Raw genomic sequence first — 26,162 nt, forward strand, 5'->3', positions numbered from 1 at the left:
CGGAACCTGGGCATACCCATGGTTGCCTGGTATGCCACCTGAGGATGAGAAGAACTGGGAAAGGTTGACCAGCCAAACCACAACTGGAGGGGGTGCTGTTATTTAGCCTTTGTTGTCCCTCACATGTGAGCTGTGTAACACCTAACTGAATTGTCTACCCCCATGAGGGCTAAGCGAAGTATATCGGAGTCACAGCGATTCTGGATGATCGCCTTCCCACTCTACGGGACAGGCCGCATCTCACGGGAATTGATTAATATGGCATCCGTACTGGAGAAACTGGCGAATGAAACTGCAGACACCTTTACCTACACGCAAAAGGACCTCTCATCCATGACAGTTGAAATGGTTGCACTTCGCACAATAGCCCTGCAGAATCAGTTTGCCTTGGATTTTATTCTGCCAGAAAAAGGAGGGACCTGTGCTATAATAATGTTGCACCTATGTCCCCGATGAGTCATCTAACATTACTAACCTAGCTGCCCACATTTCCCAGGAAGTTAAACAAATCAGGAAAATTGGGAGCCAGATGCATGGCTACAATGATGGGGGCAGCTGGTGGCCATTTAGCTGGTTTGGGGGTCTCTGGGGGACCATACTAAATTACGGCTCTATTTGGCTGTTGGTGCTTGTGTTGATATTTTTTTTACAGTGCATCTGACCACTCTGTGCTTCATGGGGACTTTGATTGCTATCTTGTAATCATAAAAGGAGAGTATGAAAGAGTTTAAAACGGAAAGTGTTAAGGGTTTGTTGTCTGATAGTGTGAATAGAACTTTAGTAAATAACTATTCACAGCTCGGATTAATTCAACAGCATCATGGATACATAGAATTCCTATAATCCCTCCCATTCAATGCATCATCCAACTGCAAACAATTCCAATGCTCACCTTACCACTTAAAACTCAAAAGATAACTATGCACAGCAATCTCTCTTCTCACTCAGAAGTTAAAAATCAGTAGAAGTCAGGAGTTCGGTTTTATTTGAAACTAGACCAAGTGCAGACCCGTTGGGTCTGTTTCCCCAACAGCGTTTGCGGGGGGGGAGGGGGAGCACTCATATTAACCACCGCCCAAACTCACAGGTGGGGGGGGGGGGGGGGGGGTGAGAGAAGGGGGAGGGAGGGGAGAGGAGGAGGAGGAAACGGGACAGATTTGGGAGGGAAAGGAGAGCAGGGTAGGGGGGGAGAGAGGGGGATGGGGAGAGAGATGTGGAGGGGGGGGAGGAGGGAGGGAGTGGGAGAGGGGTGGGGGGGAGAGAGGGGAGGGAGAGTGGAGGGGGGAGGGAAGGGGGAGACATGGAAGAGTAGGGAGGGAGGGAGGAGAGGGGTAGGGGGAGAGATGGAAGAGGAACAGAAGGGATAGGCGGAAGGGGGCAGGTGGAGAGAGGGAAGGCGGTGGGGTAGAGAGGGAAGGGTCGTGGGGGAGAGAGGGATGGGTGGGAGAGGGAGAGGGGTGAGGAGAGGGGAACATAGAAATTAAGTGCAGTAGTAGGCCATTCGGCCCTTTGAGCCTGCACCACCATTCAATATGATCATGGCTGATCATCCAACTCAGTAACCTGTACCTGCCTTCTCTCCATACCCCCTGATCCCTGTAGCCACAAGGGCCACATCTAACTCCCTCTTAAATCTAGCCAATGAACTGGCCTCAACTACCTTCTGTGGCAGAGAATTCCAGAGATTCACCATTCTCTGTGTAAAACATGTCTTCCCCAACATCTGGAACAAATCTTCCTGCATCTAGCCTGTCCTTAAGAATTTTGTACGTTTCTATAAGATCTGCCCTCAATCTTCTAAATTCTAGCGAGTACAAGCCGAGTCTATCTTGTCTTTCTTCATATGAAAGTCCTGACATCCCAGGAATAAGTCTGGTGAGCCTTTTCTGTACTCCGTCTATGGCAAGAATGTCTTTGAGCATTGGACATTGTGACATCACACGATGGAACGTTCAGCGCGTAATGGTGCTCCTGCAAAGCCATATGTAAATTATTCCATTCCGATTAGACATATGTGAACATTGGGCATTGTGACATCACACGATGGAACGTTCACCAGGGGCTGGGGCTGATTCTATGGGTGAGATGCCAGTTTTTTTTTTAAATATTGGGAGGGGGAGGGAGAAGGATTTGATTAAAAATGTGTACATAAATACGACAAAATGTAATCAGGAGTTTCTATAAGATCCTCCCTCAATCTTCTAAAATCTAGCGAGTACAAGCCGAGTCTATCCAGTCTTTCTTCATATGAAAGTCCTGACATCCCAGGAATCAGTCTGGTGAACCTTAACCATATAACAATTACAGCACGGAAACAGGCCATCTCGACCCTTCTAGTCCGTGCCGAACACGTATTCTCCCCTAGTCCCATATACCTGCGCTCAGACCATAACCTTCCATTCCTTTCCCGTCCATATAACTATCCAATTTTTTTTTAAATGATAAAAACGAACCTGCCTCCACCACCTTCACTGGAAGCTCATTCCACACACCTACCACTCTCTGAGTAAAGAAGTTCCCCCTCATGTTACCCCTAAACTTCTGTCCCTTAATTCTCAAGTCATGTCCCCTTGTTTGCATCTTCCCTCCTCTCAGTGGGAAAAGCTTATCCACGTCAACTCTGTCTATCTCTCTCATCATTTTAAAGACCTCTATCAAGTCCCCCCTTAACCTCTGCGCTCCAAAGAATAAAGCCCTAACTTGTTCAACCTTTCTCTGTAACTTAGTTGCTGAAACCCAGGCAACATTCTAGTAAATCTCCTCTGTACTCTCTCTATTTTGTTGACATCCTTCCTATAATTAGGCGACCAAAATTGTACACCATACTCCAGAATTGGCCTCACCAATGCCTTGTACAATTTTAACATTACATCCCAACTTCTATACTCAATGCTCTGATTTATAAAGGCCAGCCCACCAAAAGCTTTCTTTACCACCCTATCTACATGAGATTCCACTTTCAGGGAACTGTGCACAGTTATTCCCAGATCCCTCTGTTCACCTACATTCTTCAATTCCCAACCATTTACCATGTAATTCCCTACCATTTACCATGTAATTCCCTACCATTTACCATGTAAGAGGAGAGAAGTGGGAGAGTGGGGAGGAAGGGGGTAGAGAGACAGGTGGAAGAGAGACAGAGTGGTAGGGGGGGGGGGGGTGGGGTAGAGAGGGAAGGGGGGGGGGGAGAGAGAGGGATGGGTGGCAGAGGGAGAGGGGTGAGGAGAGGGACACATAGAAACATAGAAATTAAGTGCAGGAGTAGGCCATTCGGCCCTTCGAGTCTGCACCACCATTCAATATGATCACGGCTGATCATCCAACTCAGTATCCCGTACCTGCCTTCTCTCCATACCCCCTGATCCCTTTAGCCACAAGGGCCGCATCTAACTCCCTCTTAAATATAGCCAATGAACTGGCCTCAACTACCTTCTGCGGCAGAGAGTTCCAGAGATTCACCATTCTCTGTGTGAAAAAAGTTTTCCTCGTGTCAGAATGACAGTTAGTGAAGAATTTGAATAATCGCTGAGCGTTCTCTATGGCAACAATGTATTTGAGCATTGGGCATTGTGACATCACACGATGGAACGTTCACCGGGGCTGTGGCTCCTGCAAAGGCATATGTAAATGAATCCATTCCGATTGGCCATCTGTGAGCAATGTATTTGAGCATTGGGCATTGTGACATCACACGATGGAACATTCACCAGGGGGCTGGGGCTGGGGCTGTTTCTATGGGTTAGAAGCCAGTTTCTTTTTGAAATATTGAGGTGGTGGGGGGGGGGGGGGGGTGAGGAGACCTTAAACACGACGAAATGTAATGAGGAGCAGATACTTAGAAAGAAAAGCGAAATCTCTACCGAAATGGAAAAGACGTCGGCGATTCTGCGTCCGGTTTCGGAGTTGCGGAGAATCAAAGGAAGAAACGCGGCCGGGAGCCGTACATGCAAATGGATCCATTCCGATTGGACGTCCGCGAGCATCGGGCATTGTGACATCGCACGGCGGGAACGAATCGAAAGGCAGGAAGGGATCCGTATTGCAGGCGGTCGGATGAGGTTTGAGTTTTATATATTAATAGACAGATAGATATTATCTTTACTGTTTCACTATTTTTTATATTCTTTTGTAATGTTCCAATGTATATATCTTTGATCATATTAAAATTTTCTTAACTTAGTGGTTTGATTAGTCCACTGAGCCGCTCTGCATAACTGTTCAGAGCTTTGTATAGGTATTCTCAACATTATGGATGGTGGTTTTCCCAATCATTTAAATTTAACTCAGTTCTGTGTGTCAGGGATTCTTGGGAATAATGAAGAAATCACTTAGCAGCTATGCTATTTCAACATCCATAAACACTTTGCCACTGTTAACAGTCTATGTAAAAACAAAGCTTATTAATGGGATATTTCATTCTCAAACCTGGAGTCAGAGTTATACAGCATGGAAACAGGCCTTTTGACCCAATTCGGCCATGCCAAACAAGCTGCCTACCTGAGCTAATCCCATTTGGCTGCTTTGGCCCTTATTTTTTCTGCGCCCTTTCTACCTTAATGACAACCTTCAATAAGCTCAATGGCTAGAACTGTATAAAATATTTTGAGTGCTCTCACCAATGTCTCGTTAAATTGTAACACAACATCCCGACTCTTGTATTTAATGCCCAGGCTGACCAAGGCAAGCATGCCAATAAGCAAGTTTGGTATTCCAAAAAGCGCAAGGAATCATGGTATTTGTCAAACGTCACTCGCTATAAAGAAAGAAGCGAACGAAGCGCTGGCTGTACAAACTGTATAAATTCTTATCTTTATGTTTTATATGTAAAAATATATTTAATCTGAGGAACAGGGGTGCCAGTAGGAGAGCGGGGTGTAACAGTGAAAGAGAGGGGGCAGATGCGAGTGGAAGACAGGGGGGGGGGGGGACTGGACCAGCGGAGACACATTCTTGCGCTCACACAGATCCGCACCTCATCCGCAGCCAAGATCGAACCCAGGTCCCCGGCGTTGCAAGCTCTGCTGAACCGCCACTGGACCGTCCATCCCCCCCTCCCACCGAGTGTCCCATCCCCGCCCAGAGAACCACATCGGCGAATCCCAGGCCCAAAGCCAGCATGGAGAAGAAGTGCCATCCCCAGCTCAACTCCGCTGGGCCAACCAACAGCCTCGGACCGACGGGACACCAGCCCGATGCAGCAGCGGCCCCAGGCCCCCACCACCAGCGCGGAGAAGAAGCGCCAACTCCAGCCCAACTCCACTCCAACTCCCGAGGAACCCGCTCCCCGACCAGCCGGGGACAACCAGCCGCACCCCTTGCCCCACCCAGCAGCCACCGGCCAACCCTCCCAGCGTGGGCCACAGCCATCAACGGGGACACACATAAAATGGTGCAGCAACTCAACGTGGGTGACGTTTCGAACAGAGACCCTTCACCACAGTTACCGATAATGTTTATAGCGAGTGACCTATGACATGGGCATGCGCAGTCGGAATACCAAACTCGCCACCATACCTTATTCACCACTCTACCTCTGTGTCCACTTTCAGAGAACTACGTTCTTGTACCCCTCAGTTATATAACACTCTAAGCAGCACTGCCATTCACCATGCTGTCCTGCCCTGTTTTAACTTAGCAAAATGCAATGTTCATACTTAATCAAGTTAAATTCCACCTGCCATTTCTTGGGCCACTTTCCCAGTTGTTTGAAATCCTATGTAACCTTCCACACAGTCAATTATACCAACAATATTAGTGGCATTTAAAACAAACTAATCATGAGAACCATACAGACTAATGAGAACCATACATTCATTATTTTAGATGTCAAACCGACACACAGTGGGTCACAGACTTCCAATCTACCAAGCCAATTTTGTATCCAATAGGCTAGTTCACCCTAGATCCAATGTGATCTAACCTTCGAGACCAGTCTATCATGAAGATTATGTGGTCCATATATGGGTGGAGAAGGCGTGCTTTTTTGCGAGAGGTTGCGGAATAAACAGTAATTTTAAATCTATTAGAACAATATTATCGAGGCCTATAAAACTAATAATACCTTTTGCGACCGGGTCTTGCAGCGATTTTTTGTTAATGATTTACTAGGCTGAACATGTGCGATTAGTACAGCCTAGTAAAAATCGCGTTTTAAACCCGCCCCCTCCAAACAGCGCCAAAATCGCGGCCATGGCTGAGGGCAGATTCCCAATGACGATTCAGGTAGGTTTTGTAACATACCTACATATATGGGTGCAGAAGGCGTGTTTTAAATGTAGGACGGGAAAATCCATGTACATTGTGGGAATATCTATACAAAACCATCACTAATTTGAGCAACTTTGCCTATTTGCATTAAGTAAACATCTCAAAGCCATTATTAAATATGCAGCAATTTAAGCAAATAAAACTCTCAATGCAGTCAGGATTCCTAGAGGTGCGATCTATCCTCAGTTTTATTTATGACTAGACTAAGTGGGACCCGTCGGGTCCCTGTCACACAGGATTGGTCCCCCAACGCAATATTCCACGACTCACCCATAGCCCCCAACTGCACAGGTGTAGCTCATTTCCCCTCATCCCTAGCACTCTCTTCCTCTCCTCTTCACCCTCTGCTCCCCGCCTCCCCCAATCCTTCCCTCACCCTGCTCCCTCTCCTTTCCCCTACCCTCAGTCCCTCCCTTCCTCCATAACTCCTCTCCCCTCTCCTCACCTCCCCAATCCCCCCCACTATCCTTCTTCACCTCCCCCACTGCCCTCTCTTCTCGCTCTATTCCCCACTCCCTACTTCCCCCACTCCCCCATCCTCTACTCACCCCTCCTCTTCCTCTATTCCACCTCCTCCTCCACTCTCATTCCTCAGCTCTTCCCTCTTTTTGTCCCTCTCCTCCTACCCTCCCCCAATCCTTCCCTCACTTTTCCTTTTCCCTACCCTCAGTCACTCCCTCCATAACTCCTATCCCTTCCCTACTCCCCTCCTCTCCATCTATCCCCTCTCCTCCCTGACACTCCCTCCTCACCTCCCCAGGATCTCAAGGTTGCCGCTCCTCACCCTTCTTGCATGTCCCGGAGCATCAGCCGTCGGAGCCCTTAGAGCCAGGCCTCAGATCCTTGGCTCGGCCCAGAAGCACCAGCGCCTACAATTATGCCGGCACGTTGGCAGAGGGGGGTTGTGGGGAGAGCTCGGAGAAAATACAGGGAAGAGCCATGGGGGAGAGGGGGGTATCGTGGGGGAAGGGGGCAGGAGCCAGCGAGGGGGATCAGAGGGGAAGGGGCTGGGTCTGCAGGGCATTGCAATAGCGGTGAGTTTGTGACTCACAGCGGGCGCTGGACGCTTTCCTCCACAGGGATCAGACGCTCCGCTTTCCGTTTGGCGACATCTCCGAATCCACGCCATGGGGGGGGAGGGGGGTGTCATGGGGGAGGTGGGCAGGAGCCAGCGAGGGGGACCAGAAGGGAAGGGTCTGGAGCTGCGGGGTGTTGTGATTGCGGTGCGTTTGGGACTCACAGCGGGCGCTGGACATTTTCCTCTGCCGGGATCAGACTCTCCGCTTTCCGTTTAGCGACAACTCCGACTCCGCGCCGGGCCACTTCCGGACCCTCTGAAAATTGTTTCCGGTTGGAGACCTCCGCCGGCCACCCGCAGCATCCCTCAGCTCCAGAAAAGATGCGATGGCGCAGGAAGGGGCGGACTGTCCCAAGGAGTGACAGGAGAAGAGACCAATCCGCGCGGCGTTGACTGGCAGGAGAGATCGATCTGCGCACGCGCGTCTTTTATGATTTTTAAACCTCGCTAACTTTTACAATTTATTACCGATTGGAATGAAACTTGTTGCACTCGCAGCACAGGAGAATGGTGGGCAAAATTGGGGCACATGGTATTAAGGGTAGAGTGCTGACATGGATAGAAAATTGGTTGGCAGACAGGAAACAAAGAGTAGAGATTAACGGGTCCCTTTCAGAATGGCGGGCAGTGACTAGTGGGGTACCGCAAGGCTCTTTGCTGGGACCGCAGCTATTTACAATATACATCAATGATTTAGATGAAGGGATTCAAAGTATCTGTAACATTAGCAAATTTACAGATGACACAAAGCTGGGTGAACTGTGAGGAGGATGCTATAAGAAGGTAGGGTGACTTGAGTGGTCAGATGCATGGCAAATGCAGTTTAATGTAGATAAATGTGAGGTTATCCACTTTGGTAGCAAAAACAGGAAGACAGATTATTATCTAAATGTAGTCAAGTTGGGAAAAGGGGAAGTACAACCGGATCTGGGGCCCCTTGTACATCAGTCAATGAAAGTAAGCATGTAGGTACAGCAGACAGTGAAGAAAGCGAATGGCATGTTGGTCTTCATAAGAAGAGTAGTTGAGTATAGGAGCAAAGAGGTCCTTCTGCAATTGTACAGGGCCCTAGTGAGATCACACCTGGAGTATTGTGCGCAGTTTTGGTCCCCTAATTTGAGGAAGGACATTGTGCTATTAAAGGAGTGCAGCATAGCTTTACAAGGTTAATTTCCGGGATCGCGGGACTGTCATATGCTAAGAGAATGGAGCAGTTGGGCTTGTATACTCTGGAATTTAGAAGGATGAGAGGGAATGTTATTGAAACATATAAGATTATTAAGGGTTTGGACATGCTAGAGGCAGGAAACATGTTCCCAATGTTGGAGGAGTCCAGAACCAGGGACAACAATTTAAGAATATGGGGTAAGCCATTTAGAACGGAGGAAATGAGGAAATACTTTTTCACACAAAGAGTTGTGAGTTTGTGGAATTCTCTGCCTCAGAGGACAGTGGAGGCTGGTTCTCTGGATACTTTCAAGAAAGGGCTAGATAGGGCTTTTAAATATAGCAGAGTCATAGAAACATAGAAATTAGGTGCAGGAGTAGGCCATTCGGCCCTTCGAGCCTGCACCGCCATTCAATATGATCATGGCTGACCATCCAACTCAGTATCCCGTACCTGCCTTCTCTCCAAACCCCCTGATCCCCTTAGCCACAAGGGCCACATCTAACACCCTCTTAAATATAGCCAATGAACTGGCCTCAACTACCCTCTGTGGCAGAGAGTTCCAGAGATTCACCACTCTCTGTGTGAAAAAAGTTCTTCTCATCTCGGTTTTAAAGGATTTCCCCCTTGCTGTGACCCCTTGTCCTGGACTTCCCTAACATCGGGAACAATCTTCCTGCATCTAGCCTGTCCAACCCCTTAAGAATTTTGTAAGTTTCTATAAGATCCCCTCTCAATCTCCTAAATTCTAGAGAGTATAAACCAAGTCTATCCAGTCTTTCTTCATAAGACAGTCCTGACATCCCAGGAATCAGTCTGGTGAACCGTCTCTGCACTCCCTCTATGGCAATAATGTCCTTCCTCAGATTTGGAGACCAAAACTGTACGCAATACTCCAGGTGTGGTCTCACCAATACCCTGTACAACTGCAGTAGAACCTCCCTGCTCCTATACTCAAATCCTTTTGCAATGAAAGCTAACATACCATTCGCTTTCTTTACTGCCTGCTGCACCTGCATGTCTACCTTCAATGACTGGTGTACCATGACACCCAGGTCTCGCTGCATCTCCCCCTTTCCCAATCGGCCACCATTTAGATAATAGTCTGCTTTCCCGTTTTTGCCACCAAAATGGATAACCTCACATTTATCCACATTATACTGCAATGTGTATGAGTCAGGGGATATGGGGTGATGGCAGGAACGGGGTACTGATTGGGGATGATCAACCATGATCACATTGAATGGCGGTGCTGGCTCGAAGGGCCGAATGGTCTACTCGTGCATCTATTGTCTATTATCTATTGTATAGATGCATATGGGGAAGGTGAATATTCAAATTCACATTAGCATAAGACTAACCATTTTTGAATCACACGGCCTACTGAACTAAAAATACCTAATTTCTCTTATTGGGCATGTAGGCGGTTATACTTATGAGCAATAGAAAATATTCACAAAATAAATATTTTGCGCTTGGATATCAGTGATACCTGGTTGACTTTGAGACTGTGTCTAGTCCAGTAGTGCTACATGTCCGTTCACTAATATCCAGAAGATATATATATTTATCAAATAATGTATCAGGGGCTTGAAGTCCAAAGAATACATTGCAGTCATCTTCTTTTTTCTGAGGAAACATAAAAAAACTCATGTGTGATGTTTTGGTTTCAAATTAATCTATCACTGCTTCTTAGTGCTATCAATCTTTCCTCATTCTCAAACACTGTACTTCATCATTTGAGACCACCATTGTCAGCACCCGCCCCTCTAGTATCTTTGGTCAGCACTCATCTTAAAAAGTTCAACATCTATTTTTCTATTTATATTGGTCCTGGCCTTGTAGAAATTGAAGGAGCATCCAACCTCCGAACGACTTGCCTGCCACCAAATACCTCAAGTTCACATTTTTTGTCACATGCACCAATTAATTAACAGTGATATTTGAGTTACCATACAGCCATACAAGTAAAAAGAACACAATGCACAATAAAATTTACCATAAACATCCACCACAGTGGAATCAACATTCCTCACTGTGATGGAAGGCAATAAAGTTCTGACATCTTGCTCCATCTGCCATAAGAGTGGACGCTATCCCCAATCCAAAGGGACTTCCAAGGGAGGAGTGAAATATAAAGCCAGAGGGAAGAATATGGGTGGATGGAGATGGGGGAAGAGAGAAAAAATGGAAATGGAGGACTCGGGGATGGGAGATAAGTGTGGTCAGGAGAGGAAAGGAATAGGATGACTCGGGCTGGGGGAATTTTGAGAGAAATGTGTGCACATCTGGGTAGGGGGGAAAGAAAAGGGAGTATTACTTGAAATTGGAGAAATTAATATTCATACCATTAGGTGGCAAGTTACCCAAGCAGAATATGAGGTATTGTTCCTCCGATATGTGTGAGGCCTCACTCTGGCAGTGGCAGAGGTTACGGGCAGAAAGGCGAGTATGGGAGTGGGAATTGAAATGGTTAGCAACCAGGAAATCCAGCAGGCACAAGTGTTTGCCAAAATGGCACGGAATGAGCACGGAATGCAGTACAAGGTTAAAATAGGTGCATGTGATCCTCTGTTCACCTGGAAAACATGCTGGGATCCATAGATAGAAGTAAGAGGAAATGTATAGGGAGTTACATCTCCTGTGGTCGAGGGAGTAAGTATCAAGGGAGATGGTGGTTGGGTGAAAGGGATGAGTGAATCAAGGAGTTGCAGAGGAAGTGTCCTCTATGGAATGGGGTGAGATGGGAAGATGTGACTGGTAGTGGGATCATGTTGCAGCTGGCGAATAATGCGTTGTATGCAAAGGCTAAAGGCCGGTGTGGTGAAAAGTGATGACCATGGATCCTTATCCTTGTATTGTTGGGGGGGGGGGGGGGGGGGGGGGGGGGGGGGGAGAGATTAACGAGAACACACTTGCAGAACACAGAGGAGTTACGGATATGGGTTCCATACAAGGGGGGAACACTTTTACTGGAAAGACAACATCTTGGATGTTCTAGAGTGGAAAGTCTTATTTTAGGAGCAGATGGGGCAGAGTTGGAGAAGTCCCAAGAGATGATGTATGCCAAATGTGTAGGAATGAACTGCAGATGCTGGTTCACACTGAAGATAGACACAAAATGCTCTCGACCCAAATTCTACAAAGGATGCAAGGTTCTTTTCTATAATAGTTTTAGGAAGAGAATAGTTCTCATGATGAACAATTTTACCTAGATTTAGTTTAGTTTATTAAAATCACATATTCATGGGAATAGTGACAAACTTTTGTTTGTGAGCTATCCAGTCAGAAAAAGACAAAACACGAATACAATGAAGCCGCCAACAGCGCACAGATAAAAGATACAACATGCAATACAAGATATAACATTGAAGTCCGCTAAAGTCCAATTGAAGATAGTTCAAAGGTCTCCATTGGGTTAGATGGGTAATCAGGACTGCATGCTAGCTGATGACAGGATCGTTCAGTTTTCTGATAACATCTGGGAAAAAACTATTCCTGAATCTGGAGGTGTGTGTTTTCAAACTTCTGTATCTCTTAGCTGTCAGGGCAGGGGAGAAGAGAGAGTGACCAGGGTGAGACTGGTCCTTGATTATGCTGGCAGCCTTGCCGAGGCATGGTGATGTGTTGGGTTGGAGAAGCTGATTTTTTTTTAACTTGAAGCAAAGGAGATTTAGTAGGTGCAGAAAATGATGACTTTAGATAAGATAGACAAAGAATAAAGCTGTTCCTATTGACTAATTTACAAAGACTAGTGGAAAACAATTAAGTCTTGGACAGGAATTACAATGGAATGTGAAGAACATTCTGGTGGGAAAAAAAAAGTAAACAGTATCGCCCTGGAACTCTGCCTGCAAGAAAGGCAGATCTGGTTAGAAGTTGGGAGGTCATGTTGCAGTTGTATAAGACGTTGGTGAAACCGCATTTAGAATAATGTGTTCAGTTCTGAGCACCATGTTATAGGAAAGATATTATCAAGCTTGAAAGGGTTCAGCGATGATTTACGTGGATGCTGCCAGAATTAGAGGGTGTGAGCTATAGGGAGAGGTTGAGTAGGTCGAGTCTCTATTCGTTGGTGCACAGTAGGATGAGGGGTGATCTTATAGAGGTGTACAAAATAGATGCACAGAGTCTCTTGCGGAATTGAGGACCATAGGTTCAAGGTGAAGGGGGAAAAGATTTTATAGGTATCTGAAGGTTAACGTTTTGACACAAAGGGTGTGGGTGTATGGAACAAGCTGTCAGAGGAGATAGTTGAGGCTGAGACTATCCCAACGTTTAAGAAATAGCTATACAGGTACATGGATAGTACACAAAAATGCTGGAGAAACTCAGCAGGTGCAGCAGCATCTATGGAGCGAAGGAGATAGGTAACGTTTCGGGCCGAAACCCTTCTTCAGACTAGACAGGTACATTTATAGGGCAGGTTTGGAGGGATATGGATCAAGCACAAGTGGGACTAGTGTAGCTGCGACATGTTGGCTGGTGTGGGCAAGTTGGATGAAGCGCCTGTTTCCACACTATATCACTCTATGACTATGGTTACCCACATGAAGGAAATAAAATGGCATAATTATGAGTATAAAGTGAAGAAATAGTACCAAATATATTGCTCTGTAGAGTAGCAACATAAACTCAAGGGTCCAAATGGCTTCTTTCACCAGTTTGTGATGATATGCAAAACAATGAGGGATTTGGGTTAAAGATCAGGGAATTTGCTATGTACCGGCAGGAATAAATTCACTTACAGTGAAAGGTAAAAACAAAGGTTTAACCCTATTGTTAAAAATTCATACCTCAATTTCAGTTGGTATCTTTTTATTATGGCTTTAATATGGCATTTGACTTTATCTACTTACCACTATACTAAAGCCTCGCTCTTTCAACATATGCAGGTAAAACCTCCTTTCCAGTTCACTTCTGCCATTGCCATCTGATTTTCTCGTCACTAAGACAAATTCAACATTAACCTGAAACAAAAAAAATCGACCATATGAAGAGTGCACATATAACAAGACAGTTTTTTAAATGTTCTATCTGTATCAAGACTTAAATGCAACCCAATTCAAGCCTCAGCTCTCTTTAGCGTGTTTAAGTGGAGCATTGAGAAAGAGCTTAATGCTATATCCGTCTTACTTGGAAAAAGATAATAGAAACTGGGATAGTTCAGAATCAAATCTTTTCATTTCTGTACTGTCATCTGTCATGATGACAGTCTGATACTTCAGACACATTTGTGTTTTGATGCAAGATTTTTCATTTAATTGCACATATAACTTTATTTCGAATGTCTCCAGTACCTGATGACACTACTGTAGAATGATTACACCTACATCAAAGAGGACAAAGGCATATCATGCAAGGAAGAATTGTTGTTACCAACTGTCTGTATCATTGAGGCAGATGAGAGAGGGATGTTATGTTCATCCCCTCAGTGCAACGTTGACAATAATGGTACCAAAGGAATCAAAATCTCTAAAGAGAGCAGTTCATCTCCAGTCTCTTTACAATAACAAATTTATGAATGTATTCTGCTGTAAAAAGTATCAGGACCTGAAATATTGATCTCGATATCAAATCATGACTCACATGCTCAGAATCCCCAGGAATGCATAACATATCCCAAGAAGTAAAAATTTTGGCATGCCAATATCATCAAGCAGGAAAGCAATTAAAAAAGTGAATATGTCTTCATGCAGTGAACTCTTGGGGCTTAGAACTGCTGAAGGACAATGAGTCCATTAACGCCCTATGGAAAGAGCACTTCCAGGAACTCCTCAAACGTGACAGCACAACTGAACCAGAAACTATCCACTGCATCCCCCAGAGTCCCATCAGAGAAGACATGGAAGAACCTCCCACTATGACAGAGGTTCAAGATGCCATCAAGAGCCTTAAGAACAACAAGGCCACCGGTCCAGATGGGATCCCAGCTGAGATCTTAAAGGAAGGTGGACCGGAGCTCCTGCACCAAATCCACACCCCACTCCTCAAGGTCTGGGAAAAAGAAGAACTTCCCTCAGAACTCAGGGATGCTCTAATAGTGACCATTTTCAAGAAGGGGGACAAGGCTGAATGAGGAAACTACAGGGGCATCTGGCTCCTGTCAACAACAGGTAAAATCCTTGCTCGTGTCCTAGCAATCCGACTTCTACCACTGTCTGTGCCCATCCAGAGGTACAACAGACATGATATTCCACCCATCCAGAGGCACAACAGACATGATATTCGAAGCACGCCAACTCCAGGAAAAATGAACAAGGCAGCCTTTGTACATAGAAAACATAGATAATAGGTGCAGGAGTAGGCCATTCGGCCCTTCAAGCCTGCACCGCCATTCAATATGATCATGGCTGATCATCCAACTCAGTATCCTGTACCTGCCTTCTCTCCATACCCGCTGATCCCTTTAGCCACAAGGGCCACATCTAAATCCCTCTTAAATATAGCCAATGAACTGGCCTCAACTACCTTCTACGGCAGAGAAGTTGTTTCCTAGTTTCCCCCCAGATTGGGAGGGGTTACTATTAAAAACATTTCTTTTCACTTTAAAGCATCAGTGTTATTACTTAACTATGTTATGTCTGAATGCTTTAAGGACTACACTCATCCATGGTCAATCCATTCAGTGTGTGACGCCTGGATTCGTAACCGGCGTGAAATCAGAGCTTTGAAATCTTCACGTAGTCACTCACGCGACGCCGAAGTAAAATAGTAAGATTAAATGAGAACTTACCAGTTTGAAGTTTGATCTTGATTTTATGAGGAGTTACGATAAGCGATTACGTGCTCACCGCTCCCACCCTCATATTATCAAGGTCATATGGAAGTTCTAGTTTCTTCACAATCTTACTATTCTTAGGTCTTTTTTATCTGTGATTTTACACCGCTGCTTTGAAGATTGACGCGCACACAGACGGACGGCCCTTCTTCACGTAATCGCTCATCGTAACTCCTCATAAAATCAAGATCAAATTTCAAACTGGTAAGTTCTCGTTTAATCTTACTATTATCATGCAATCACAGACCCAGAAGAAGTACCTCTGGTAAACAAGTGTGCTCAGATCCAATAGTTGATGAGGTACAATCAAGAGAATGAAAAAAAATCACAACATTTTTCAGAGCATGCAAAATTCACAAATTTATCACTTCCCCTCTAAAAGATGACAACAGCTGCTGCACCATCTGAATAACTTACGAAGAGAAAAGATTCATGAGGATGTTGCCAGAACTAGAGGGTCTTGGCTATAGGCAGCGGTTGAGTAGCCTAGGACTCTTTGGAGTGCAGGAGGATGAGGGGTGATCTTATAGAAGTGTACAAGATCATGAGAGGAATAGATCGGAAACATGCACAAAGTCTCTTGCCCAGAGTAGGTGAATCGAGGACATAGATTTATGGTGAAGGCTAAAAGATTTAATAGGAATTTGAGGGGTGACTTTTTCACGCAAAGGGTGGTGGATGTATGGAACAAGCTGCCAGAGGACTATCCCAACATTTAAGAAGCAGTTAGACAAGCACATAGATAGGACATATGGAGGGATATGGACCAAATGAGGGGGGAAGGGGAGAACAATGGAGGACCCGGCGCATGGGGGAAGTGGAACTGGAAGTGGAAGGAGAACAATGGACAAAGGGGGGAGGGGGGACAAAGTATAATGGGGGGCCGGGCGTGGGAGAACTGTTGGGGGGGGGGGGGGGCAAAAGGAGGAGCAAGCGTGCTTTGGAATTTTGTCAGCGGCATAGGTGGCTGCTATTTGTATACATTGTGTAATCTCAATGTGCCCAGTGACATGTGACAATAAAATATTCCTATTCCTAAGGACGAGTGTACAGTGCCCTCCATAATGTTTAGGACAAAGACCCATCATTTATTTTTTTTTGCCTCTACTCCACAATTTGAGATTTGTAATAGAAAAAAAAATCACATGTGGTTAAAATGCATATTGTCAGGTTTTAATAAAGGCTATTTTTATACATTTTTGTTTCACCATGTAGAAATTACAGCAGTGTTTATATTTAGTCAGCCCATTTCAGGGCACCATAATGTTTGGGACGCAGAGATGTCATGCAAATGAAAGTAGTCATGTTTAGTATTGTGTTGTATATCCTTTTGCATGCAATGACTGCTTGAAGTCTGCGATTCATGAACATCACCAGTTGTTGGGTGTCTTCTCAAATGATGCTCCGCCAGGCCTGTATTGCAGCCATCAGCTTTAGCTTATGCTTGTTTTGGGGGTTAGTCCCCTTCAGTTTTCTCTTCAGCATATAAAAGGCATGCTCAATTGGGTTCAGATCGAGTGAATGACGGCCACTCAATTGACCATTTTTTAGCTTTGAAAAACTCCTTTATTACTTTAGCAGGATGTTTGGAAGCATTGTCATGCTGTAGAATGAACTGCCGGCCAATGAGTTTTGAAGCATTTGTTTGAACTTGAGCAGATAAGATAGATATGTCTATACACTTCAGAATTCATTATGCTACTACCATCAGCAGTTGCATCATCTATAAAGATAAGTGAGCCAGTACATGTCCAGGCCATAACACCCCTGTAAAGGATATTAGACGTAGTCCTTAGTCCTTCACTAAGTCTTTATTAAGACACTACTTCCACACGTCCCAGCACTGACCACAACTGGTCTACACACGTACTGGAACCTACAGGGGGAGGGTGCATGCAGATACTACAGTTATACTACATAATGTGGGAGTGTCAATATGGTAATGCGGTAACTACATATATGGTTTCATGCATTACCATCTACATCCTTTCCCGTAGAATAAACAGCAGCAGGGTAATTATACAAACCTGCAACATAGTAACAGTATCAATTATCAAACAGCACAATATTAAGCAAAGTCGCCATACCGATCAGGGGGCCGGACAACTCTACCTGAGCGGGTCCGTACAGCACCCTCACTCCCCTCCCCCAAAGAGAAAGGCAGAGGCGGAGAACAATGGGGGGACGGCGGATCAGACAACAAAACACGGGACTGGCCAGAAACCAGTGGACTGTGAGGTGGGGACTCCCGAGGCGGATAAGAAGTAGAAAAAGAAGAAGAAGAACCAGTAGGCAAAAGACGTGGAGGAGACGCACCGGCCGGGGAGTTGAAACCAGGAGGCACCGTGAGAGGCACGGTAGGGGCACGAACAACAACAGGACTAGGCGGCACAATCCGAGGAGGAGAGTCGAGCCACAGAGAGGGAGGCTCCGGGAATGGAAGCGGGGGCGCAGGCTCCCGGACAGCTAACAGATGTTGGCAACTGCGACGGTACACAGTGCCCTCGTAGTCTACTAAATAGGAATGGGGCGATTCCACCACCCCTACTACAGTGGCAAGCTTGGAAAATCGGGTAGGTGTCTGCATACGGACAACCTTACCCGTTGTGAAGGGAGGTAGGGGGCGGCAAGACTTGTCGTGGGACCGGCGCTGGACTTCGTGGCGTTGAGAAATACGGCGGTGGACCGCGTCAGGGTGGCGTACCACCGGGACCAGCGACTGCTGAGCGATTGGCATTGGTGGCCGGAGGACACGGGACATGAGCCGCTGAGCAGGTGAACCCAAAACACCGTCTCTAGACACATTGCGCAGATTTAACACTCCCTGATAAAAATCGCAGTTTGACAAGCGAGACTGCTCCAGCAACGTCTTCGCGCTGCGCACAGCACGTTCAGCCAGACCGTTACTCTGAGGGAATTCAGGACTGCTAGTAAAGTGAGTAAAGTTCCATTTGGTAGCGAAGCCAGCAAATTCAGCGCTTGTAAATTGACGGCCGTTGTCAGTCTGGAGCTTGACCGGGGAACCAAACGCAGCAAAGTGACGTGGCAGCTTGCCGATGACCATCTCCGATGTGATGGTGGGAAGAATGTCCACTTCAAACCAGAATGAATACGAGTCCACTAACACCAGGTAATGCTTCCCACGCCACTCAAAAATATCCGCAGCCAGTGAAGACCAGGGCATGTCAGGGGCCGGCTGCTGCAACAGGGGCTGGCGCTGCTGGTGAGGGGCCATGGAGTTGCACTCGGAGCACACCGCGACTCGAGCCTTGATATACTTGGCCATGGCAGGCCAATAGTACTGCCCTTGAGCATGAGCAGCGGTAGCGTCAGCGCCCGGATGCCCCAAATGAGCAGCAGAGTAGTAAGCATCATAGAGCGAGGCAGGGATCACCACCTTGTGACCTTTCACGATGATACCCTCCCGAACCACAAGCTCATCCCGAACCAGGAAGAACGGGCGCACGCCAGCAGGCAGAGAGTTAGGCTTGCGGGGCCACCCGCGCATAATGACAGCAGACAGCTGTTGCAAGTCAGGGTCAGCAGCAGTGTGCTCGAGCAGGCTCCGCAGCTGCTTTGAAGGGACAAAATTCACATTAAGAACGTGCAGGTCTTCCTGCTCGTATGGATGCTGGGCACAGGAGGACTGAGGTGCCCTCGACAGAGCATCGGCAACATGCATTTCGGTACCCCTCCTGTACACAATGTTGAACTCGAACCGCTGTAGCTGTAGCATCATCCGCTGCAGACGGGCCGGGGCAGCATGAATGGGTTTGTTTAATATCGTAACCAGCGGCTGGTGGTCTGTTTCCACCGTGAACCGAACCCCAAAGAGAAAGTCCCGAAACTTGGAGCACGCAAACACCACAGCAAGGAGCTCCTTTTCAATTTGAGCATACCTTTGCTCCGTGTCCGTCATGGTACGAGAGGCAAACGAGACAGACAGCAGAGAATCTCCATCACAAAGTTGCATGCAGGCTGCACCGAGACCAAAACGAGAGGCATCGCAGGTCACCACAATTGGGAGTCGGAGATTGAAAAACCAGGGAACCGGAGTGTTGACCAGCATTTTTTTCAAATTGTCCAACGACTGTTGGTGCTGCGGACTCCACGACCAGGCAACATCCTTCTTTGTCAGGAGGCGCAACGGCGCACTGAGCTCACTGAGACGCGGAACAAACTTGCCCAGATAGTTTACCATCCCGAGAAACCGCTGTAGGCCAGCGACATCAACAGGTGCAGGGAAATCGGAGATGGCAGCAGTTTTGTTAGGGTCAGGCTTCAAACCTTGAGAGGTAAAAATGTGACCGACATACGACACCTCAGACAACCGGAACCTACATTTGGACGGGTTCAGTTTGAGGTTTATCTGGCGAGCACGGTCGAGGACCCGTCGGAGATTTCGGTCGTGTTCCGTGACATCCCGACCATACACGAGGATATCATCGACAATGATGGCACATGGTAGCCCGGCAAACAATTGCTCCATGGAGCGCTGGAAGACTTCGCTAGCCGAGCTTATCCCAAAAGGCATTCTTAAAAACTTGTACCTCCCAAATGGCGTTGCAAAAGCTGTCAGATCGGTTGACTGACTGTGCAGTGGAATCTGCCAAAACAAACTTCTGGCATCAAGAACTGAAAATACGGTGGCTTGACCAACCTGGGCAGCAACATCCTCGACAGTCCGCATAGAGTAGTGGGGCTGCTTAATGGCAGTGTTCAAGTCCTTCGGGTTGATGCAGACCCGAATTTCGTTCTTCCCTTTTTTTATAGTGGCAACCATCGTAGACACCCAGCTAGTGGGCTTACTGATAGCTTCTAGCACCCCCAAGTTTACCATTTTGTCCAGCATTGCTTTAACTTTGTCTTTCATCGCGAAAGAAACCCTATGAGATGGACGGCACACAGGAGTTATGGAGGAATCAGTAGTAATTTTATATACGAGCGGCAGCTTACCGAGCTGATCATCGAAGAGGTCAGGGTATTCAGAGACAGGGTCCAACACCACCCTCACCTCATGGACTGTGCTGTCGAAAGCAACCAGACCCAGATCCTGGCATGCTTGATTGCTCAGCAGAGGTACACAATCACAATCCAACACAAAAAACGACAGGTCACGAGATGTCTTCTGTAGCTTGCAGTGGAAAGTTACCCTCCCCACAGGTGTCAGTTCCTCCCCTCCGTCTGCTCGGAGCACAGAGCAATCTGCAGTCAAACGTTCATTAGACCTTATCTGGTGGAAGAGTGATGTTGAAATTACGCTGACCTTCGCACCAGTGTCCAATTTCGCAGTGAAGGTCTTGTCATTAACAGTAACTAGCACCGATGGATCAGGGAGTCGAGTCTGGTTGTGCAGCAGAGCGTAAACACTGGCATCCCCCATAGAGATGCTGGAGTCTGACTCGGGGGCTGACTCCTCAATGTACTGAGAATCAAGGACACTTTCAATCCTCTGGAGATTGCTAAACACCTGGCGAGGAGGCTGAGTAGCGTTCCCACGGGAATGACATACCGACGCAAAATGATTTTGTTTTCTGCAATAGTTGCAGGCTTTTCCATAAGCAGGGCACGGAGACTGTGGCAAATGTCCATACCCACAATTGGGGCACTTCCTGGCACTCTGAGGGCGAGGGGCAGGAGCTGGGCGAGGCTGTGGTTTAAAACTGTTTGGTGGCCGCCGCGGCACAGACAGAGCAGCCACACTAACGGCACGGTTCCCAGATCCTCTCTCCCCACGAAACGGAGTAACGACCTCAGCAATGCGACAAGCATGCACAGCTTCGTTCAACGTGAGGTCAGGCCTCCGTAATAAATCAGACCGCAGCTTCTGGTCAAGCATGCCAGTAACTAATATGTCCCGCGTGAGCTGGTCACACAACTCACCAAAACGACAGCGCTGGGATAGATGGCGGAGGTCGGCAATAAAACATTCCACAGGTTCCTCAGGCTGTTGCTTGCGAGAAAAAAAACGAGCTCGCTCCAAAATGCGATTCGAAGGAAGGTCGCAAATCTCTGTAAACTTCCTCAACAGACACGCTGGGTCGTCAGGAGACTCGGCTGGCTCAACAAGCTGGTTGTCCACATCCAGGACTGCTGGACGGTACACAAAAGACTTAGCCCGCCTCATAGCATCAGGCCCAGCGAGATTCAATAGCAGCGATGCTTTGACAGCAGCAGGGTCATTACGGTGTGCAATATTCACATAATGGTTGTAGTCCATGACGAACGTGTCCCATCGCTCCGCGATGTCGGCATCAAAGACTAACGGGGAAGGCTTGCGACAAGACGAAGCCATCACTACACACACACTCAAAAGGCAAAATAAAACCCGATATACGAGAGGCGCAGATTAACAGGTTCTGACACCATGTAAAGGATATTAGGCGTAGTCCTTAGTCCTTCACTAAGTCTTTATTAAGACACTGCTTCCACACGTGCCAGCACTGACCACAACTGGTCTACACACGTACTGGAACCTACAGGGGGAGGGTGCATGCAGATACTACAGTTATACTACATAATGTGGGAGTGTCGATATGGTAATGAGGTAACTACATATATGGTTTCATGCTGATGTTTCACTGATGAGGTAGTAGATGTTGGGCAGTTCCTTCTCTCCACCATACTTTGCTCTTGCTATCACTCTAATACAAGTTAATCTTCATCTCATCTGTCCACAAAAACGTTTTTCCATAACTGTGGTTGCTCTTTTAAGTACTTCTTGGCAAACCATAACCCAGCCATCCTATTTTTGCGGCTAACCAGTTTGCATCCTGCCGTGCAGCCTCTGTATTTTTGTTGATGAAGTCTTCTGCAAACAGTGGTCATTGACAAATCCACACCAGACTCCTGAAGAGTGTTTCTGATCTGGCGGACAGGTGTTTGTGGGGGGGGGGGTTCTTTATTATAGAGAAATCTTTTGTCATCAGCTGTGGATGTCTTCCTTGGCCTGCCAGTTCCTTTGCGATTAGTAAGCTCACCAGTGCTCTCTTTCGTCTTAGTGATGTTCCAAAGTTGATTTTGGTAAGCCCAAGGTTTGGCTGATATCTCTGACAGTTTTATTCTTGTTTTTCAGTCTCATAATGGCTTCTTTGACTTTCATTGGCACAACTTTGGTCCTCATGTTGATAAACAGCAATACAAATTTCCAAAGGTCATGGAAATGCTGGAGGAAAGACCAGGTGCTGAGATCTCTAATATACCTGCATTAAGGAGGCAATTCCACACACCTGAGCAATTACAAATGCCTGTGAAGCCATGTGTCCAAACATTATGGTGCCCTGAAATAGGCTGACTACGTATAAACACAGCTGTGATTTATACATGGTGGACCAAAAAGTATAAAAATGGCCTTTATTAAAATCTAACAATGTGCACTTGAACAACGTGTGGGGTTTTTTTTCTATTACAAATCTCAAATTGTGGAGTACAGAGGAAAATAAATAAATGATGGGTCTTTGTCCCAAACATTATGGAGGGTACTATAGCTGGGACATGTTGGCCGGTGTGGGCAAGTTGGGTCAAAGGGCCTATTTCCACACTGTATCATTCTATGACTAAAACACAAGAAAAGGAAATATTGAAACTGAACTACGTAACTAATTAAATAATCTATCACCAAAGTAGTTTAGTCGAGGGAACTTATTTCCACTGCTACTGTTATTGTATACCAATCATTTCTGCAATGGTATCTTCATTCATTTAGACAGCAGGTTGTTTCCTTGTACAGTATATTTATAACAGGGAAGACCCTGACGTATGTTGTACCTCTCAGGGAATCGTATTCAGAAAACTTTGAAAACAGATGAGAACTTTGGTGACTTATTTTGCTTGATACAGCAACCCAACCGGTTTCGTTATACATGGGGAACAAACAAAAGACCCATATATTTTTTCCAGTCTGTTTTAATATGCATGCTTAAATTGTAAATGATGAAATCTAAAACAAATGCCAACAATTTATCTTCCACAATAAAGCTTAAAGCGGGTGATTAATCCACAACATAAACTGTTGAGCTAGAGAATGAATGAATGGAATTGCATTACCAAATATTTAGGTATTATGTAGTCCTCTTCATCGTCAGTTAAATGAATAATTTGAACATTCTGTAATTAAAAAAAAGTTATTTATATCCATCCAGTCATTAGTTATAATGAAGCAGTCATATAAAACATTCAGAGGCATCAGGTAATGAAACTATCAGTAAGACAAGTTCAAAGTTACAACAGGTACAATATTAACTCATTAAAAAAGTTGCATGTGAAGGTAGCCAACTCCTGATTATTGGGGTCTACCTTACATTCAAAAGCTGCAGATTAATGATGCCAATGTAAATCTGATTTTCTAGAACACCAAGTTTGTTGGGCGTGCAACTATCATGGCAGAGAAACACCTATAGTTGAACAGAGATATCATGGAACTCTCATGTAAAAGGTATTTTTTTCCAAAGGGCAACAAATCTATGCCTTCCCTTGCTCAATGTGTCGCGAAGTCATGGACCATTAATTATACAGCACTAGAGATCTAGGATAGATCCTGACTATGGGTGCTGTCTGTGCAGAGTTTATATGTTCTTTCTGTGACTGTGTTGGATGCCTCCAGGTGTTCTGGTTCATTCCCACATTCCAAAAATGTGCAGGATTGTAGGTTAATTGGCCTCTGTAAATTGTCCCTGGTGCACAGGATAGAACTAGTGTATGGTTGATCGCTGGTCGGCACGGACTCAGTGGGCTAAAGGTTCTGTTTCCTTGCTGTATCTTGAAACTATAGATTTGTAAACTACAGAACCCTTCAACAGTGCAGCCCTCACTATGCAGCTCTTTATTTAGTGATTATTTAGTTTTGTTACAGCACAGAAACAGGTCCTATGGCCCACCGGGTCCACGCCAACCAACGATCTCCACTTACACTGTCCTACACACACCAGGATCAATTTACAATTATACAAAGCCAAATTAACCTATAAATCTGTCCATCTTTGGAGTGTGGAAGGAAACCGGAGAAAACCCACGCAGGTTATGGGGAGAACGAACAAACTCCGTACAGACATGCACCCATAGTCAGGATTGAACCCAGGTCTCTGGCATTGTAAGACAGCAACTCTACTGCAGCGCCACCATGCCGTCTTAATGTAGTTTTGTCATCCAGGGATATTGGACCCATGGTAATCAGGTTCATATTTTTCCTGCTCAGGTGTGAATTCTTTCAATAAATACAACACATGGGCAGAACCCCAGGTTCAATTCTGACCTAGGGTGCGGTCTGTGTGGAGTTTGCACCGTCTCCCTGTGACAGCGTGGGTTTCCTCCTGGTGCTCCAGTCCTCCTGCATCTTAAAGACATGTAGTTTGGTAGATTAATTGGCCGTTGCAAAAAAAATTGCCTATCGTGTAAGGAGTGAATGAGAAAGTAGGATTACATATAACTAACGTGGATGGGCGATTGATGGTCAGCTTGGGCCACAGGGCCTGCTTCCATGCAGTTTTTCTAAACTAAGAAACGCTTCAACTGTCAACCCCTCATCGAGTAGCTGCTAATTCAGTGATGCAAACAGGTGAACATTCGGCCTACAGTTTAAGTGATCAAGTTTGCATTATTCCTGCTCAGCTGCCAATTGTTTCATTGTGCTAGACCTCGGTCATATTTAACACATAAATAGGAAAACTGATCTGAATACACACTACAGAGTTATTATCCGGCGCCCGATTTGTAATTGTCTCCATCTTTTGAGCTATCCTGTTCAGCCTCGTGGCTTTTCTGAAAGTAGACGCAACTCCTCTCTTGATTCTGGACTTGAACGCTGCTCGTAAACGACTCGATTGCCGCATGTTGCTACGAGATCTCGCTGGAGGGTCTGGCTCCAACCCCTCTGCCGACAACATCCTAATATCCTAATCTCCCTCACACTTGCGAGCTGGTCTCCCGCTTTCTCCACAACCCGTGCCTCCCTCGACCGCAAAGCTCCTTCCTCCCGTCCGTTCGCCGCCACCACCACCACCACCGGCCCAAGCACGCGCTAAAGGCGCGCTCCCCAACTCTCGCGCGTCATTGCAACGATCTTTGATTGCAATTTGATTGCAACGGCTGCGGGCGGGGCGGGGCGAGGCGAGGAACCTCCACATCAAAGATCATAGAGGAGCTAATCTTTGCTCCACATTGATGGAGAATTTTGAAGAGGGCTGGGGAGGAGAGTTAGGGTGGGAGAAGATAGTGGAGGGTATTGAGGAACGGAGAGATTTGTGGAGGAGGAGAGAATGCTGGAAGGGGCCGGAGGTGAAGGAGGATGAAATGATGAAGATTAGAATAGGAAGAATTTGTGGGGGAGGTTGAAAAGGGGAGGGGAAGAGGAGAGAATGTAGAAGAGATGGGTGAGGATATAAATTAGATTAGGGAAGAGCACGGGGAGAGTGATAAGATGGGTAGGAAATAACTGCAAATGCTGGTTTAAATCGAAGGTAGACACAAAATGCTGGAGTATCTCAGCGGGACAGACAGCATCTCTGGAGAGATTCCTTCTCTCCAGAGATGCTGCCTGTCCCGCTGAGGTTCTCCAGCATTTTGTGTCTACCTTCGTGATAAGATGGGATGTTGGAAAAGAGGTGACAGTGAAAGTTAGGGAGATTGAGCAAACTATGCGAAGATGCAGGAGGTGGATAGGGGAAAGGGTGGGATACTAGAAGGACAAATAGAGGGCAGGGTGAGAGGATGGGCAAAAATAGAAAAGGGAGGGTTGGGGTTATGGGGTGGGAGAAGAGAATGATGGAGAGAAAGAGATGAGGATTTGTGGAGAGGGAGACAGGTGCAATGGGGAAAATAATGCAGAAAAGTAGAAGGGGGCTGGACCAAAGATTATAGAGGAATCTAATATC

General features: G+C 46.3%; 1 protein-coding gene across 4 annotated transcripts in view; it reads right to left on the reverse strand.

The window, feature by feature from the left end:
- LOC129705814 (anoctamin-9-like) overlaps positions 1 to 25,264 on the reverse strand; it is a 114,081-nt gene extending 88,817 nt beyond the window's left edge. The window contains exons 1-4 of one of the 4 annotated variants that reach the window (XM_055649646.1): positions 24,975 to 25,264; positions 23,341 to 23,400; positions 13,373 to 13,483; positions 10,006 to 10,142 (exon numbers count right to left, since the gene is read on the reverse strand). In XM_055649646.1, coding sequence (XP_055505621.1) covers positions 10,006 to 10,142; positions 13,373 to 13,483; positions 23,341 to 23,400; positions 24,975 to 25,175 — 509 coding nt within the window. In that variant the 5' untranslated portion in view covers positions 25,176 to 25,264. The remainder of the gene's footprint in view (positions 1 to 10,005; positions 10,143 to 13,372; positions 13,484 to 23,340; positions 23,401 to 24,974) is intronic. The other 3 variants (XM_055649644.1, XM_055649645.1, XM_055649643.1) reach the window with 3 other exon arrangements.
- Positions 25,265 to 26,162: the final 898 nt, after the last annotated feature.

Source organism: Leucoraja erinacea, chromosome 18 (assembly GCF_028641065.1).
Source record: "Leucoraja erinacea ecotype New England chromosome 18, Leri_hhj_1, whole genome shotgun sequence".
Taxonomy (NCBI): domain Eukaryota; kingdom Metazoa; phylum Chordata; class Chondrichthyes; order Rajiformes; family Rajidae; genus Leucoraja; species Leucoraja erinaceus.